Here is a 17,974-nt window from a genome sequence, read left to right on the forward strand (position 1 = left end):
AGTTACTATGCAGGGGAGAATCAGGTGACCCAGAGTTGCTCTCCAGTAAAGAGGAAAACATCCTTACAGAGCCTGCTCCTCTAATTACACTTAGTGTGGCATTGTTTCCACCTAAATTATAGCAATTATATACCAAGATCCCCTTTGAAATCATTTAATTAATGTGTAGCTAACCCTCTGTGTGGATGGAATTCTAATGAAGTCTTTTACTTTTATAAACTACCTCCCTCCCTCAAATTAATCACTTCCCTCCCCACAAGGCCTACTCAGGTCTGGATAGTGGATTAGAGAAGGTGTGTTATTTAGGGTCCCAGCAAATCACAGATGTTTGTGGGAATCCTAGCGCAGTCCGTGATAACAAGAGGTAGAGATACTGCTGCTATTTTTCCTGAGATTGTTTTCGTTTAAACTCCAAAGGACATACAACTCAACCATGTTCTTTGGCCCAGAAATAAGGCGAGATAAAGCTATCACCCCAATTTTGGAAGAAGTAGACAATTTTGATAGATTAATTCTACCCCGTAATCAACCCAGAACTATTTATTGAGCATCTGTTATATGAAAGAATTGCCAGTGGAGACAAAGATTAGTGACTCTAATTGTTAAATCCTTTGTGTATGGGGTCACCAGGAGATAGTTCATTCACCTCAAAGTAGACATAAGGATTAAAAGAAAATAAACTCTTGGAAATTGTTTTTAACGAGCCACGTTTCATCTAGACAATTTTTGCATCCCATCCTTTCAGTATATGTGTCACTGAATAAAAATGTTGTGTAAGGAAGCTGAAAGCTTGAGAGATGAAGTGATTTGCTCAAAGTCACCTAGCTAATTTAGTAGTAGACAAGGACTAGGAGAAGCCAAGTCTTCTATTCCCTTACCTGGTATTGCCATGCCCAGACTACCTGCATGTTAAAAGGTAAACAACCACACAAGAGCTTAGGAGAGCACTTTGTTACCAGAGTCACAACAGCACAGACAGAGCAACAGAGGAGGTTAAAGGAGGATAGAGATGCTCTCAGGTTTGTAAAGCCCAAGAAGAAGGTGAATCTTGAGTGGAGCCAAAAGCTCTCATGAAAAAAAAAAAAAAAAAATACAGGTGACAAGGTAAAAAGAAAAAGAAAAACAGAAGTAATAAATTTTAATTGCTTTTTCCTGAAAATCCATATTGTGAGAAATGGCTCAGAGAATTCATTTATTTTGTTCCGTGGTTGGGAGCAACTTCTTCAAAGGAACTAAAGAGTAGCCTACCCTTTCCAGACAGTCATCTGTATTTTTGTATGAGTTATCTACTTTCTCCAAGGCTGTATAGAAGGAAAAGACACACAAAAGACAAAGAAGCCCTGCATTTGAGGTTAGTATTTACCTTGGAAAGGGAATTTTGAGCCAACCTTATTGAAACCTCTTGATGAGCAGGGCCTTGGGTATGAATCTGTGGGGGTCCCAACAATGAGAATGATGGAGATAGGAATGAACACTTATTATCCACTGGGATTTTCAAGGTATTTCCATACATTATCTCAGGGTTTTGATTATGTTGATGAAAATATGCTTTGAGTTAAGGGGGACTAGGAATACATTTTTGAAAAAAAGAGGTCAGAATAGTTTATCTGATAATGGCAAGAAAGTATGGCTGTGGATGACCATGGTTTGGCTATGCTAGGACTTGGCTTTTTTTGTCAGACTTGAAAATGAAGCCATGCTCTAGAATTGCTTGTTCCACTATTTACTCAGGAGTCAGCCATTCTTTGTCAAGCAACTACAATTGAAAGGCTTTATGTGGTGCAAAGAAATACAATAACGTTCCCAGCTTTATGGAGCTTTCTCACTCATTGATACAAATTTGACCAAAAATACAAGAAAATTAAATACAATTAAATTAAACTTTTTGTTTCCCAAAAAGTTACCACAAGTGGGATGAATATGCTATTCCTAGTTTATTGGTCATAAGCTCAGGGCAACATTTCCCTAAGGAGATGAGTTTTTATCTGAGAAATTTTATTCTTGTACTATTATTTAAAAGCAGTCTAGACTTTCTCTTTCTCCAATCCAGGACCAAGTAGATCTAATTAGTGTTTATCACCCCAAAGTGAGGGGCTTGTTTTCTAATCTCTCTGATTTCTCTACTGGGTTCTCACTTCTACAGATTCCCGTTGTGAATATTAACATATGTTCTAAGGTTAGATATGAAAAGGGTTGAGAAATGCTTGAAATTAAGTAAGTCCTTATTTTATCTCCTACTTAGTTTGCTGTGTTTCTGTCATTTCATCTTCCACGACTCTAATCAGAAGATCAGTGAGTGAATTCAATATTGAACAGAGTTAGGGAAGCCACATCTCTGTAAAAGAGACACCCTGTATCAGAGTCACTCATGCCCCACAGGAAGGAGTCCACCATGAACTGATAATGGATAGAGAGATGGGAAGTACATCAGTGTCTGAAAGTTGCCAAGAGATTTTACCCTACTAATCTTAGTTGGGGTCCAGTGAGAAAATGAACAAAGCTAGTAATGCTAGCATTAAATGTTTAAAATTTTGCATCTGGCACATGAAAGTGACCCCATGGGAGAAGCAGACTAGCCAACTTTCAAATGGAAATATTGGCGAGTCAATTTAGAGTTTGGGGAAAGACCTAGGAAACATGGTACAGGGAAATCTGTCATACAAATCAAAGACATGTAGATGAAAGGAAGTGACCTGCCAAGATTGCGGAAGAGAAGAATCTGAATTAGTCCCCAAGTCCCGACTGGGCACCTTTTGTGTTCAGTTCTGAAATGAGCACCCTGGGATCAGAAACAGATATCCCAAAGAGTTGGGAAGACCAACACCGTGGACCTGCTTAGAGGCTCAGCGTCAGTTCAGCTGTGTACTTGGATGTTCCCTGCATCTTCCTCAGCATCAGCCCTGGGAAATGACGACGTCTGAGGGTGAGATTCTCTGGTTACTAACTCTTGAGCTATTCCTTTCCTGTGTGGGCAACTTTGTTTATTAGAACAATCTCTCCTATTTTGTAAACTTCTGAACTTTTATTTCCTGTTATTTTTTAATACTGTAGACATCTCCCTGGAGCACCTGTTTATTGGTCTTCACTCCCCTGACCCTTCCTAAGTCATCTCCAGGTTAACCAGCCATAGTGTTTACACCACTTCTTGGATTGGTAGCTGAAAATTGGCCTCGAATCATAGCACCTTTTGTATTATGTCTTTTTGTATTATTTCATTTTAGTTATTATTTCTTATATTTGTGCCTCCTGTAACAGATTTCTACAAACTGGGTGGCATTTAAGAATAAACCTTAATTTAGATGAAACGGAAAAAGAAATCGAATTCATTCTAGGCTTGTTCCATCTTTCGGTGGCTCCAGGTGTTTCTTAGCTTATGTCTGTGTAACTCGTCTTCACCTCTGTTTTCACATAGGCTTCACATCTCTGCATGTCTCTCTTCTTTGTATCTCTTATAAGCATACTTGTCATTGGACTTAGGGCCAGGATGATTTTATCTTGAGATTCTTAACCCACATCTGCAAAGTTAACCTGTCAGTTAACCTGTCAGTTAACCTGTCACATTCACAGGTTACAGGGAATAGATTGTGGTCATATCTCTTTGGGGATCCACTATTTAATCTAGTACATCATCTTAATCCTCTTTTTTTCAATGGTCCTTAAACTTTGGGAACTGTGAACCCTTTTGAAAATCTGATAAAAGATATATAACTTCTCCATGGATAAACAAACACATCCCAATAAATGCATATTTTTATTTAAAATTTCAAGAGATAAAAACTCCACCACCACCACTACCAAAGCCCCCAATTCTGGAGATACTCAGTCTATTCTCTGCATTAAAGCTGACACTCAGCACTAAGTAAAATTTTCCTTTGTGATCCAGTCAATGTAAACCAGACCAGGACACTGCCTCTTTGTTCTAGGCAATATACAAAATTCTTCATTCATTAATGCATTCTAAGATTATCTTAAGTATTTTTGGTCTCTGAAGTGTTTACTTATGTTAATCACATTGTATATGAAAATTCTTAAGCTAGCATCCTCATTGTCATCATCATCATTATTTATCCTGAGCTGCAACAAGTCACATTTCTTTTATCCAATACTTATGTAGTTGCCAGGGAAGGACCTGACAGTTTTTTCCCTGTTACGTCACATGTTATTAAATTCAGCCTGTCTGTTTAATCTGTCAAGAGCTTTTTGGTTTCTTATTCTGCCATCAAGCATATTGACTGTTTCTTCCAGTTTTGTGTCATCAGAAAATGCAATTTTCAATGATGACCATTATTTCCATGTCATAAAGTCATTAACAAAAATGATGAACAAGGAAGAGCAGACAGCTGCAGATAGCAGCTGACTACACACCCCCTCCCTCGTGGTTGATTTTAATGCCTTAATTGGGTCCTGTTCAGCCACATAATTTTACCAGCACCTGGCTTATATTTTTCATCTTTTCTTCAAGACTGCAGCAGCAGACTCTGTAGATGCCTCATTGATATCCGGGTAAACCATGTGCCTCATATTTCCTTCTTCTGTCTGCCTAGTTATCTTACCATAGAAAGAAATGTGATTAATCTGACATAATGTATTTTGTGATCCATACAATAACTGTAAACTATTCAGAGTAGGCAGAAGTGTTTATTTTTTGTTTAGCATCACTAATATCCTGTTACTCAGGGTACTGCAATCAGGGAAGACTTTCTAGAGGAGGGGGCATTCGAATGTGGGAGGATTTAGATAGGTTGGATAAGGAGGGAAGAAGACATTCCTCAAAGTTTCTCGCACTGTTTGTTTGTTTTTTTGATGAGCTCTTACCCTTATTCTCCTCTTTTAAAACAGATAGAAACTTTTTATAAAAAATAAGTGTTTTGTTAAAGATTGAAATTTGATTGACTCATGACCTTTCCATGAACTGTATCAGATCTATTAGTAAATGGTAGAAATACCTTAATATAGACTTGGCATGGATATAGTATATTTGCTACTAAATGTAGCAAGAATGTGATGGAACAGAAGGGATGGCAGAGCAGGTACCCCACATAGTACTGGCCACACAATCTAGGATATTCTAACCCCTCAGCTCCTACTAGTCAGGAGTGAGGTAAGGTTCATGCAAAGACCATACAGTTTTACTAAAGGAGAAAACCAGTCTTTCCCTCGAAGTCTGTTTAATCTTTTTTTCCTCAGACAAGGATCTAAAAAGCTTTATTTAATGTGTAAATGATTATTGTTGTTGCTGTTCAGTCTCGCCCAGTGGTGTCTGACTCTTTGTGCTCCCATGGACTACAGCACACCAGGCTTCCTGGATCTTCACAATCTCTGAGAGTTGGCTTAAGCTTATGTCCATTGAGTTGATGATGCCATCCAATCATCTCTTCCTCTGTCGCCCCCCTTCTCCTTCTGCCCTCAGTCTTTCCTAGCATCAGGGTCTTTTCCAGTGAGTAGGCATTTTGCATCAGGTGGTCAAAGTACTGGAACTTCAGCTTCAGCATCAAGCTGAAGCTGAAGCTGAATATTCAGGGTTGATTTCCTTTAGCATCTACTGGTTTGATCTCCTTGCTGTCCAAGGGACTCTCTATAAAGAGTCTTCTCCAGACCATAGTTTGAAAGCATCAATTCTTTGGCACTCAGCCTTCTCTATGGTCCAACTCTCACATCAATACATGACTACTGGAAAAACCATAGCTTTGACTATATGGACCTTTGTTAGCAATGTAATATCTCTGCTTTTTAATACATGGTCTAGGTTTGTCATAGCTTTTAAACATTAAAAGTCATTTCCTACAGTGTATTTTAAGTTATATAATCTACAAAACAATTTTTACTGCATTTCACAGGTTTAATCCACTCCACCCCTCCCAAAGCTTCCTCATCTTTCAGAAAGCAGAAGGAAATGTCTCTTGAGGGGAGTTAGTATTTTAGGTGTCACCATAAGAATATTTGAATTTGGGAAAAGGAGAATTCAGAGCTAGGACTCTGATTAGGTCTTACTGGGATGGAAGCCATCCAGTTCCTTGAAAGACTTCAGTGGGTTTTGGTTCTGGGCATGACTGGTCTCTCCTTTACATCACTGTGATAGATGCCTTGCGTTGTAATTATAAGACATGCCACCCGAGTGGAGTATGGGTGATCAGTCTTCTTTTCTATTTTTCTAGAAACGATTGATCATTCATATTTATAGGGCTATCAACTGCTGGACTTTGAAAAGGTCAGTATTGATTATCTAAGTCATGCAGACAGTGTGCTTCTTTGATTTACATAAATATGAGTTCTTTTTATGAGATGACTGATTTTTCAGGGAGGAGGGCGAGAAGGTGATATTCATGTGAGTTAAGTGATGAGAATTTCAACTAAAACATGCTTAGATTCAGTCAGAATTTTGGAGTTGGCAGGATCATACTTTAGATTAGCTAATCCAACCCCCGCCCCCAAAAGAAAAACACACACATAAAGTTTACTTTACAGATGAGAAAACTGAAGCCCTGCCTTTGGACATCAGCAGATATAACAGTAGTTGCTTGTATTAAGAAGAAGGCTGGCTATCAAATTAATACCTGTGTAGAAGATTGTAGACAACCGGAAAAGTTTTTCCTTCTGTATACCTTTTTATACTTCATATTCTTCCTATAAAGCACATATATTAATTTTGCAAATATATACATATTCAAAAGCAATTATATATATATGATTTTAAATCCACAGTGAATACCGTGTCAGTTGGCTGGAGTTGTGTGGGCAGTGGACTTTACCATCAATGGACTTCCAACACTTGGTTTTGGAAGAATCTTTAAAATCCAGGCTGTAATTCAGTCCTCTCTCTCTCTAGTCTTTGCATTTTAGTGACTGACTATGGGACTCTCTGCTTGTCTTTCTCCTTCCTCCCATAAACACTTAGAGTTTTTGGCCACTTCAGCCTCCGCTCGGAATGGCAGTTGGTGAAGGTGGACTACAAATCAATCTTCAGCCGACACTGTAGCAAGGAGGACTATCAGACCTGGCACCTGCTCAATCAGGTACAACACCGGCTTGGGAATCCTGGCTCTGGAAACAGGGGCCACTGCAAGCCCTGTTTGGTCCTGTTGGGTCTTCCTATTTGGAGGAGGGAAGTAGTGGGCTGTCTGGGGAAAATGGTGAATTGTGGGGGTGGGATTGGAATTCACACACCAGGTTGAGCAAGGGCATATGATATTTTGGAACTGCTGTGCACCCTGAATCCTGATCTACTCATTGAAATCACCAAGCAGCCTGGAAGAGAGGCAGCAGTGATGACCTGGGGTTTTAGTGCTACCCGTGGAAAATGAAGCCCAGAAAACCAGCACACCCTCTAACGGTTTGATCATCTTACCTTCTAATGGAAACAGTGGGAGCATTTCTCAGGCCATCCTGAAGTCAGGGCCCAGGAGCCCTGGGAACAGGACAACAAAGAAAGCGGAGGGTGAGGGACTCTCGCAAGGCAAATATTTAGTGCTAGTCAACACAGGCAGAATTCTTTTGTCTTCAGAACCATTGAGTCCTTATAATTCGTACCAATTTCTTCTCTTTTTGTTCTTGACTAGGAATAAGGACTCGGGCATGGTTGTTTATCATAGAGAGGGAACATATCGAGTCCACTTCAGTTTCTCTCTGAAGATGATGTGGAAAAGATGCCAACAGTGGATTACTTTCCACTGGAATTTATGGCAATTGAGGCAATTGCCAAGTGGTCTGTGGGGATGACTGGAATGTTTGCATTCTCCGTAGAGGTGGAGAAGCAGACATCACTGGCCAGGTTGGGTGGAGGGACAGTAATAGGCCAGTCTCCCACAGTGTTCCTCTTGCCTGGTAGTAAAGATCAGTCTTTTAATCTTGAATACTCCTGAATGGTTCCTAGGAGGGAAATTTCTGCATAAAGTGACCAAAAGAGAATGCAAAGACTAATGCTGGCTTATTTCACTGTCTTTTGTGTTTTTCTGTCTCTCTCACTGTGGACTTTCTTCCTAAGGGGGAGCCTTGCGTCATGGGAGAAAGGAAAATATTCAAGAAACGCAAGCCAGGAGCTCAGTGTGCCCTGGGCCGAGACTCCTCAGGGACAGTGGTCTCAGAACCCTGTGTCTGTGCTGACTGGGACTTTGAATGGTGAGTCTCTTTATGTCTCATCAGCAGTTCCAGCTGGACACTGACTAGTTTGGGGGATGAGAGTGAAGAAGAAGTTGAGGAGGTAGGCATGACTCAGCTGGCCTGCCAGCCTGGCTGCCTAAGGTCCTGGCCAGATGGGATGTCTATAGCCCCAGAAGGAGGAGGGGGAAGCTTTTCACAGGGAAGATCATTGTCCTACCAGAGTGGTGTGTCCAAGGGGACTTCTCGTCCTCAGTTAGCAGCTGTCCTGGAAAGTCCCCAAGAGGAGGGGCTGGGCATGGAGAGCTTAGAGAGCTGCCACCATGGGCAGTCACCTCCACACATGTGAGCTCAAACTGTGCTCTTTCCAATGAATTCTCTTATCACCATTTCTTTTTTCCTCCCTCTAATGACAGCCAGAGAGAATGAGTTTGGATCTCATCTCTTAGCTAATGACTCACAAATTTCCAGATATTTCCCTCCAGCTCCAGCCTGTCTCTCCTCTTAGATGAAGACATTTGTGTCCATCTGTTTACTCAGCATCCATCTTCCCTTGAATTGGTAACAGGGATTTCAAAGTTTATGTTGCCAAGCAGAGTTCTTCCTGAATGCCCACTATTAGAAGCAGTTTTTCAGCTTCTCTTGAGCCCCCCAACCTAGACCAGGTTTTCCAAATTCAGTAAAACACATAGACATCCATTCAGTCCAAATCCCAAGAGAGCTTAATTTTTCCCTTTACCCTCAGGTGCAGGCCATCCAGAAGTCCCTGCACGTCTCTATTTCCAAAACACATTCCAACACAAAGCACCGCTACCCATGTCCATGGCATCTGGATCACCTCAACCATTTACTAATTCACTCTCTATGTCCATTCTGGTCACCTTGAAATCCATCCTTGTTGTTCAGTCACTAAGTCATATCCAATTCTTTGTGAATCCATGGACTGCAGCACAGCAGGCTCCCCTGTCTTTCACTATCTCCTGGAATTTGCTCAAACTCATGTCCATTGAATCAGTGATGCCATCCAACCATCTCATCCTCTTTCACCCCCTTCTCCTGCCTTCAATCTTTCCCAGCATCAGCCTTTTCCAATTAGGTGGCTCTTTGCATCAGGTGGCCAAAGTATTGGAACTTCAGCATCAGCATCAGTCCTTCCAGTGAATATTCAGGGTTGATTTCCTTTAGGATTGACTAGTTTGATCTCCTTGCTGTTCAGTGGACTCTCAAGAACCTTCTCCAGCACCATCCATCCTTAGAAGAAATAAAATTATATTTAAAAAACCCAAGTCAGATCTTATCATTCCTATGCTTTAAATACTCCAGTGGCTTTCCTGCTCCCTTAAAATATAATATAACCTTCTTTCTTTGCTCCACTGCAGATGATTGACCCACTAGCACTGTTCCTTAACTTCTTACTATTCCCTCTTCATTCGCCGTTTTGCAGCCATACCACTATCTCCTGCACCTTAATTAACCCAGACTCATTCCAAGCAAAGGAAACAGCAAGAACAGATATTTCTTTCAAATCTCAGTATGACTGGCACTGTTGGAGCACTCATACTTCAGCAAAAACCGCAGCTCAGAAATGCCTTCTGAGACCATCTAACCTCACCCCTACCCTGGCAGTCTCAGGCATATCACCCTGTTCAATTGTCATCTTAGTATTAATCACAAATAGAGAGATTGTGTGTTTTGATTGCTTTATAATTTGCCTGTCTTTCCCAAGTAGAATGTAAGTGCTGTGAGTGCAGGAATTTTTGACTTTCTTTATTTTTGTATGCTTAGTGCCTCCCCAGTGTAAGGACAAAACAGTTGTACAGTGTTTCTGAATGTTGTTTCTTTTAGGAGAGGCAAAAACCTTCCCAAATGTGGGAATGAGTGATCTCATTAGTAATTGCAGAGTGATTCCATGCTCATCCCAATTGGATGAATTCTTTCTCTGTGTCATATTCAAAAGCTGAAGTTCAGTTTATATATTTTCATTATATTAATTATAGGTTAAAAGACAAATCTAAGGGCTCGGGTAACAGCCTATAAACATGGAAGGGGCAGGACTATGACAGAGGTGCATTAGGGTTTTGTTATTGTTGTTGTTTGGTCACTAAGTTGTATCTGACTCTCTGTGATCCCATTGACGGTGGCCCACCTGACTCCTCTGTCCATGGGATTTCCCAGGCAAGAATACTGGAGTGGGTTGCCATTCCCTACTCCAGGGGATCTTCCCAACCCAGGGATCAGACCTGTGTCTCTTGCATTGTGGGTGGATTCTTTACCACTAAATGGCGTCTAATAGCTAAATTAAGTCCATATAGGCACAGAACAGCTGCCCCTGCCCAACAGCCTCATGTCCTTCATTCTCATTTCATCCAGCTTGTTTCTTGATTATGTTTGGGAATCCATCTTTCATTTCCTGCTTTCTACCAGGACTATACTGGTAATAGCAAGCAAAGTAGACAATCATGACTGCTCCCAACCTGCTCTTCATCCCTGCCTTGAAAAGCTTGACTTCAGGAAGAATCATCTGAATGGACTGTGCTAAGTTGAATTTAATTTGAATGGCAGGATCCTATCTGTGGTATTTTTGACCCTTTGGAAACAAAGGCTATTTTCATACTTGGGAAGAATAATTTTAATTATTCACCATAATCCAGAAGAATAGTCATAGCAGTATATACAGTGGCCCACTCAGATTTATGGTACATGACATATTGATGTCATCCTGAGTATTCAGAATGTCAACGTCAGCCTTTCTTGTGTCCTTCTGCAGACTGACTCCACATCTTTCTGTATGTCATGCCACATTTTCTCCTGTGTCTCTCTGAGTTGTTAGACCCTCACCCATTTGGGGGAAACCTCACAGTTGAAGGAAGAATTGTAACATAAATATTTTTCCTTCAGCAATTACTTTAATATTTACTAGTCTGGAATAAAAAATATCCCAGCTCTGATGCTCAATTTCTGACCTTAGGAAATTTTTTAATCTCTACAACTTCACATCCTGGGCTATAAACTGCAAATGAATGACATGTATCTCATTGGGTCCTAGGGAGGAATAAATGAATTCATATTCATCATTAATGTGAATAAGGAATTTATCCTAATGGTGTACATAGCTTTTGCTGTTGTGGTTATTCTTAGTCTTATACCCCAGGGTTAAGTGGTCCCCATGGTATTTTTAGCAAGTAAACTAGAGCTCATATATCCATATAAGCACTATGTTCAGAGTTGTACCTTTGAGTGTTATCCATTTATTTCAGTGGTGATGGCTTTGCTTAAACTATTTCTAAATGCTTCTTTGGAAACTGCTGTCAAAATGCATCTATAAGTGAAGAAGTGGAGGAAGGGAGCCCTGCTCTATGGTTCTCAGCTTGCCAGTGCAAGAACCACCTGGACCTAACACGCTGTAATGTCAGTGTCATTACTATGATATTTTAATGAGAAGAAAATTAGCATCTGGAATATAAATTACTTGACTGTGATCACATAATCTGGGAGAGAAAGAGATGAGGAGCAAAAGCAAATCTAGCCAAATTCCACATTCTCTTCTCTATATTATGCCATTTCTCAAGAAATCAAACAAGTCTTTGTTATTTTAGATTTACTTTATTTTTCAAAAGAAAGAGTCCCCAAATTTGATTATTCTAAAATTGAAACTCATCCTCAAATGATTTAGGTTAACTCCTGGTGATGAAGTTTAATATAGAATGTGCCATTAACTCTAAACCAATGCCAAATTGAATAGTTTAGGCCATTGGTACTAGAATTGTAAAGTCCATGGAGTTACAAAAGAGTCAGACTTGACTTAGCAACTAAACAACAATAATTAGAATTGTAATAAGTATATGGCATTCAAGAAGACTTTATAGAATTCTAAGAGGAGATATATAAGATATTATACATTTGCCTTTCTATAGCCAATCATGCCTCATTAAAAATTTTTTTTTTATTGAAGGATAATTGCTTTACAGAATTTTGTTGTTTTCTGTCAAACCTCAACATGAATCAGCCATAGGTATACATATATCCTCTCCCTTTTGAACCTCCCTCCCATCCCACCTCTCTAGGTTGATAGAGAGTCCCTGTTTGAGTTTCCTGAGCCATACAGCAAATTCCCATTGGCTATCTATTTTATATATGGTAATGTAAGTTTCCATGTTACTCTTTCCATACCTCACCCTCTCCTCCCTTCTCCCCGTGTCCATAAGTCTATTCTCTATGTTTGTTTCTCCACTGCTGCCCTGTAAATAAGTTCTTCAGTACCATTCTTCTAGATTTCATATATATGTGTTAGAATATGATATTTATCTTTATCTTTCTGACTCACTTCGCTCTGTATAATAGGTTCTAGGTTCATCCACATCATCAGAACTGACTCAAATGTGTTTCTTTTTAAGGCTGAATAATATTCCATTGTGTATATGTATCACAACTTCTTTATCATTCATCTGTAGATGGAATCTAGGTCGCTTCCATGTTCTAGCTATTATAAATAGTGCTGCAATGAACAATGGGATCACGCCTTATATTAAAAAGAAAATAGAAGAACTTGAGTCTGAGATAAGACAAACAAACACACAAGACTTCAGGCTGGCTTAGTTGTCATAATCTGAGACAAAAAGCAAAAAAAGAAAAAAAAAGCATGTAACCTAATAAAGTATTTAGGTACCACTTTTGAATATGGCAAAGAGAGTTTGCTTTCTGAAATTTCTGGGGTTTTTTGCTGTTATGATGACGTCTTGGACAAGGGGCTGAGTATTCATTTTTTATTTTCAAGTCAACTTCAGTAAGCATAAGTGTTAGTCATAAATACAGTTTTTCCATCAAAAATAGTTTGTCTGTCATTAATGATTGTGCTGGAAAATCCATGTATGGCAATAGTTTCATAGTCCTGCTTCCTTCTCAAGCCTCCTTCCTACCAGGAATTGTTAGCTAAAAAATATGAAAAGCCCAACTTGGTTAGTATAAGCCTTTATGCACATTCTACCTAGCTGTTTCCCTAAATCAGATCAGGTAATGTTCATTGGACTGGTCCAGGCAACTTTTAAATCTGAGAGACAGCAGGGAGTGGAGACTTGGGAGGATGCCAATGGATGCCAAGGATGGAGAATGCCTTGATTCTGGTGAAAAAGTTAAGGAGTGCAGCCTGGATTCACAAAGCAAAGGTATTTTCCACTTGTATCCCTTCTCTACTTGAAGAAGAAAGGCTTTATAGATTCTCAGATGCAGTTATTTGTAGGGAACCATTACCTGGGTTCAATCCCTGGGTTAGGAAGATCCCCTGGAGAAGGAAATGACTACCCATTCCACTATTCTTGCCTGGGAAATTCCATGGACAGGGGAACCTGGAAGGCTACAGTCCCTGGGATAGCAAAGAGTCAGACATGACTGAGTGACTAATGCTTTCACTTTTCATTGACTTTTGCTACTCTCACTTCTACGCAGAGTGGGTATCAGTAATAAGTATGCAGTTTACATAAATATGGATGTTTCTACTTAATAGCCTCATAAATCCCCCAGCCTCAGGTTTACTGTAGAGAACCACTCTGAAGCATCCTCCATCGTGGTACTGGTGAGGGGCCAGGGGCAAATCCTCCCTGAGAAGTAAGCAGACTAGTGGGTAGTCAGAAAACAGAGAGTAAGAGGTCTCCTCTCAAGTCTTACGGAGTCTCCTAGGAGGTAGTTGACCCCTGGGAGGTCCAAGTGCATTTGTTCAGTGAGAAACCCGTGTGGACTAGAAATTATGCCTCACTATTCTCTTTTATTACTCATTCATCCAACCACTCTCACAGCAGAAGTTTTGCTGAGCATCTACTATGTGCCAAGATTTTTAGATGGATAATCTCACTTAATTTCTCAACCAGAAGGAGAGTCTGTTATTTTAGACATTTTATAGGTGAAGAGATGGAGATACAAAAAAATGTTAATATATTTACTCAAAATTATAATAGTCTGACTCCAGCATCCTAAGTCTCAGTATGTCTTAGTGTTTATCTTCCATGCCCAGAAGGTTCCAGATCCACAGAGTGCACTTATCAAGTGGAAATGTAGACGAGTGAGGGGAAGAGTCTTGGATATGCCATTGTACATAAATTCAGTCATGTCTGAAATCTACTCAACCTTGTTATTCTGCGTATAGAGTCCAATCAATTGTATTTTTTCTATAGATAGCACATTGTAGAAAAATCAAAGATATATAAAGCAGAGTTATTGGATGTAAAAAAGCATGACAGCAAATAATAAAGAGTATAATTGGGTGTTGAATTTCATGATCCAGACCTATGCTGTACAGTATAGTATCCACTAGCCACATGTGGTTATTTGCATTAAGATTTAAAACAGCGAAGTATTCATTTCTTCAGTTAGCCATGTATTGGGTGCTTAATGGTCACATGTGGCTAGTGGTTACCATATTGGATAGCACAGACAGAAAGTTCTTTAGGACAACATTGGTCCTACCTGAAAGTATTGGGAGTATTCAGAACAAAGAGCCCACCAAAGACTGGAGTAATGATGGAAGGCTTCCTGTAGGAGGTGGTAATAGAGCTATGTAGACTTGCTGCTAAGTAAGTATGAGGAAAATGAGCAGCGTATCTAAGAAAGCAGTTACATGAAGGCTGTTGATGCATAGAGGGGTAAGGGCAGATAGGTAGCTTGGTGTTAGATTAGGAGAAATACTTGAGCCATGATTGTTTGGTTTTTCAAACCATTTATGAAAATGGTTGGGATATAATTATCTTTCTATTTCTCTGGCTGTATTTAGGCTTATGCATTACAAAATGATTTGTTTATTAGTCCATTGTTTTTGTTGTGATTGCTTCTCTTTGCTGAGTGTTCATGCTGTGTCTGCTAAAAACCTCTATCTGACCCCAAATCAACCACACTCTATTGTCTCCTAAAATGAGACAGAGACGTTTGTGAAATACTCATCCTAGAGCCTTAAATCCAAAATGGGAGACTGGAAGAACTGGGGATCAGTGAGTCTTGATGGGACTGTGCATGGTCTGAGAGTAGGATACTCCCTACCCCTGGGCCAGCAGAGACCATGACTTCTTGGCCAGCTCCAAGGGGATCAGAATGACATCGGCCTCAAAGCTGGCTTAAAACTCAGCATTCAAAAAACTAAGATCATAGCATCCAGTCCCATCACTTGATGGCAAACAGATGGGGAAACAATGGTAACAGTGACAGACTATTTTCTTGGGCTCCAAAATCACTGCAGATAGTGACTGCAGCCATGAAATTAAAAGGTACTTGCTCCCTGGGAGAAAAGCTATGACCAACCTAGATAGCATATTAAAAAGCAGAGACATTATTTTACTGACAAAGGTCCATATAGTCAAAGCTATGGTTTTTCCAGTAGTCATGTATGGGTGTGACAGTTGGACCATAAAGAAAACTGAGTGCTGAAGAATTGATGCTTTTGAACTGTGGTGTTGGATAAGATTTTTGAGAGTCCCTTGAACAGTAAGGATATCCAACCAGTCCATCGTAAAGGAAATCAGTCCTGAATATTCATTGGAAGGACTGATGCTGAAGCTGAAACTCCAATACTTTGGCCACCTGATGTGAAGAATTGACTCATTGGAAAAGACCCTGATGCTGGGAAAGATTGAAGGCAGGAGGAGAAGGGGATGACAGGAAATGAGATGGCTGGATGGCATCATTGACTCGATGGACATGAGTCTGAGCAAGCTCTGGGAGTTGATGATGGACAGGGAAGCCTGGCATGCTGCAGTCCACGGGGTCGCAAAGAGTCAGACATGACTGAGAGACTGAACTGAACTGATAATTAAATGCCTATTTCATGGGCTTATACTAATGCCAAGCCAGGGGTCAGGAGTCTCAGTTATCACCTTTGATTGACATCCCAACAGCTGTGTACAATCTTTAGCAAGTCATTTTTTCTCTTTTTCTTCTCCTTTCCATTCTGTGAACTGAGGGGATTGGGTCCAAGTAATACTAGTCTCCCTTTTCTGACATGCAGAAACTGTTTGGTTTCTGAGCCTTTCCTTATCTGTCCCCTCTCTGGATTGTTTGAGGCTTCTCTCTGGGTGGGATTTTGAGGACACACATGCCCCTGGAAATGGACAATTTCCCCCTAAACTTTTAGAAGTTCTCAACCCATTTACAGTCAAAGAAGACACAGAAGTGACTTACTTCTTAAAGAAAACTACATGTGTGTTTGCAGAAGCTGTGGCAGCTTCCTTTCCTGAGGCGAATCGAACTTTCTGGCACATTCTCTCCAAATGTCACAATTCAAGAGAAAAACACGTTTCCCTAGGAAGCTGGAGCAGCAGCTGGCCCTGCTTATTTGCTGAAATCATAAAAACTTCAGAGCTGGGAGGGGACTTGGATAGGATGAGAGATTTTATTCAATAGTATACATTTAGCAGAAGGTAATGAAGAAAGCCGTAGCTTGGGGGCAGCTAGTGATGTTTCCATTAATGTTATTAAATATTAATGTGGTGCTTTTTCTCTTTGGGGCAAAGCAGCATGGCTGATGCGCCTTCTTTAATTATTGCATCACTAACAGGTAGCAGAACTGAACATTACTGCTAAAGATGGTTACACTGAGCAAGGAGCATATGACATTTCTCTCCCTCATAAAGCTGCTTAGGAGAGCACCCTTCCTTCGAAAATTACAAATATTTCTGGGATGAACAGGACATTCAATAGATTTACCACATAAAGCTATCAGGGGATTTTGTAGTAGTGCAGGCCCATCACAGCCCAAATCCTTCTACAGGTAAATAATACTTTGAAATCAGATATTCAGTACTGTGCTGGAAAATATTTAACTACTGGCTCTCTGGGCTTCCCTGATAGCTCAGTTGGTAAAGAAGTCACCTACAATGCAGGAGACCCCTGTTCGATTCCTGGGTCGGGAAGGTCCTCTAGAGAAGGGATAGGCTACCCACTCCAGTATTCTTGGGCTTCCCTTGTGGCTCAGCTGGTAAAGAATCCACCTGCAGTGAGGAAGACTTGGGTTTGATCCCTGGGTTGCGGAGATCCCCTGAAGAAGGGAGAGGCTACCCACTCCAGTATTCCGGCCTGGAGAATTCCATGGACTGTGTAGTCCATGGAGTCGCAAAAAGTTGGACACAACTGGGCAATTTTCAATTTTCTCGGGAACAAAGAAGTCAATAAGCCCTTATTAGTAGTGATTGGGGATTGCTGTAAATATCCTCATGATATATAATTTCATGCTGCCAACATGACATCACTGAACGAAGAATTAGGAAACACAACATGTATTTCTACCATACACAGGTACACAGACATAAATTATTTCAAGAGCATATAATGATTATATCATGACATCTTATATGTAGTATTTATTGCATATAGTAATAATAAATGCAGCAAAATAATGGGGGAATTTCTGTGTTTTAGGTATTATCTTTTGAATATAAGTACAATTTTGTATAAAATTTAAATCATTATTTAAACTATGTTTAACAACCTTAACTAACTCACAAAGTTCTTGGAATTTTAAGTAGGCTCTCATGGGCTGTTAGCAGCTGGCACAATACTAAGTCCATATGAACTCTCAGGGGGCAGATCTTCAATCATTAATTGGGAGGTGTGGCAAAAGATTACCTTGACAAACATGTCCCATTCTCCTTTTCTTCCAGTTTCATTTAAACTCGCCTATTGAAGCTGGTCTTGCGCTTCACCTTTTTGTGTAGCCATCTGCAATGACTCGAGCTCATACTCACTCCACAGACATGTTTTGAGCTCCTGGATGCTTTGTGGTACACACTGGGAAGTTAACCATAGGCTCACAGTCTCCCTGCAGAAATAGACCAATGCAATGGGATAATTAGTGTGATTATTTAAAAATGCAGTGAGAGTACCATTTACCCACTAAATATTTATT

At 40.2% G+C, this 17,974-nt stretch overlaps 1 protein-coding gene across 2 annotated transcripts in view; it reads left to right on the plus strand.

The window, feature by feature from the left end:
* The window catches only part of SORCS3 (sortilin related VPS10 domain containing receptor 3), a 647,321-nt gene that overhangs the window by 581,689 nt on the left and 47,658 nt on the right, over positions 1-17,974 (plus strand). The window contains exons 15-16 of one of the 2 annotated variants that reach the window (XM_061403393.1): positions 6,896-7,013; positions 7,982-8,115. The exons of the other annotated variant lie outside the window; for it this stretch is intronic. Of the exons in view, the coding sequence (XP_061259377.1) occupies positions 6,896-7,013; positions 7,982-8,115 (252 nt within the window). The remainder of the gene's footprint in view (positions 1-6,895; positions 7,014-7,981; positions 8,116-17,974) is intronic. 2 annotated transcript variants of the gene reach the window in all.

The sequence above is a fragment of the Bos javanicus genome, chromosome 26 (genome assembly GCF_032452875.1).
Source record: "Bos javanicus breed banteng chromosome 26, ARS-OSU_banteng_1.0, whole genome shotgun sequence".
In the NCBI taxonomy this organism is placed as follows: Eukaryota; Metazoa; Chordata; class Mammalia; order Artiodactyla; family Bovidae; genus Bos; species Bos javanicus.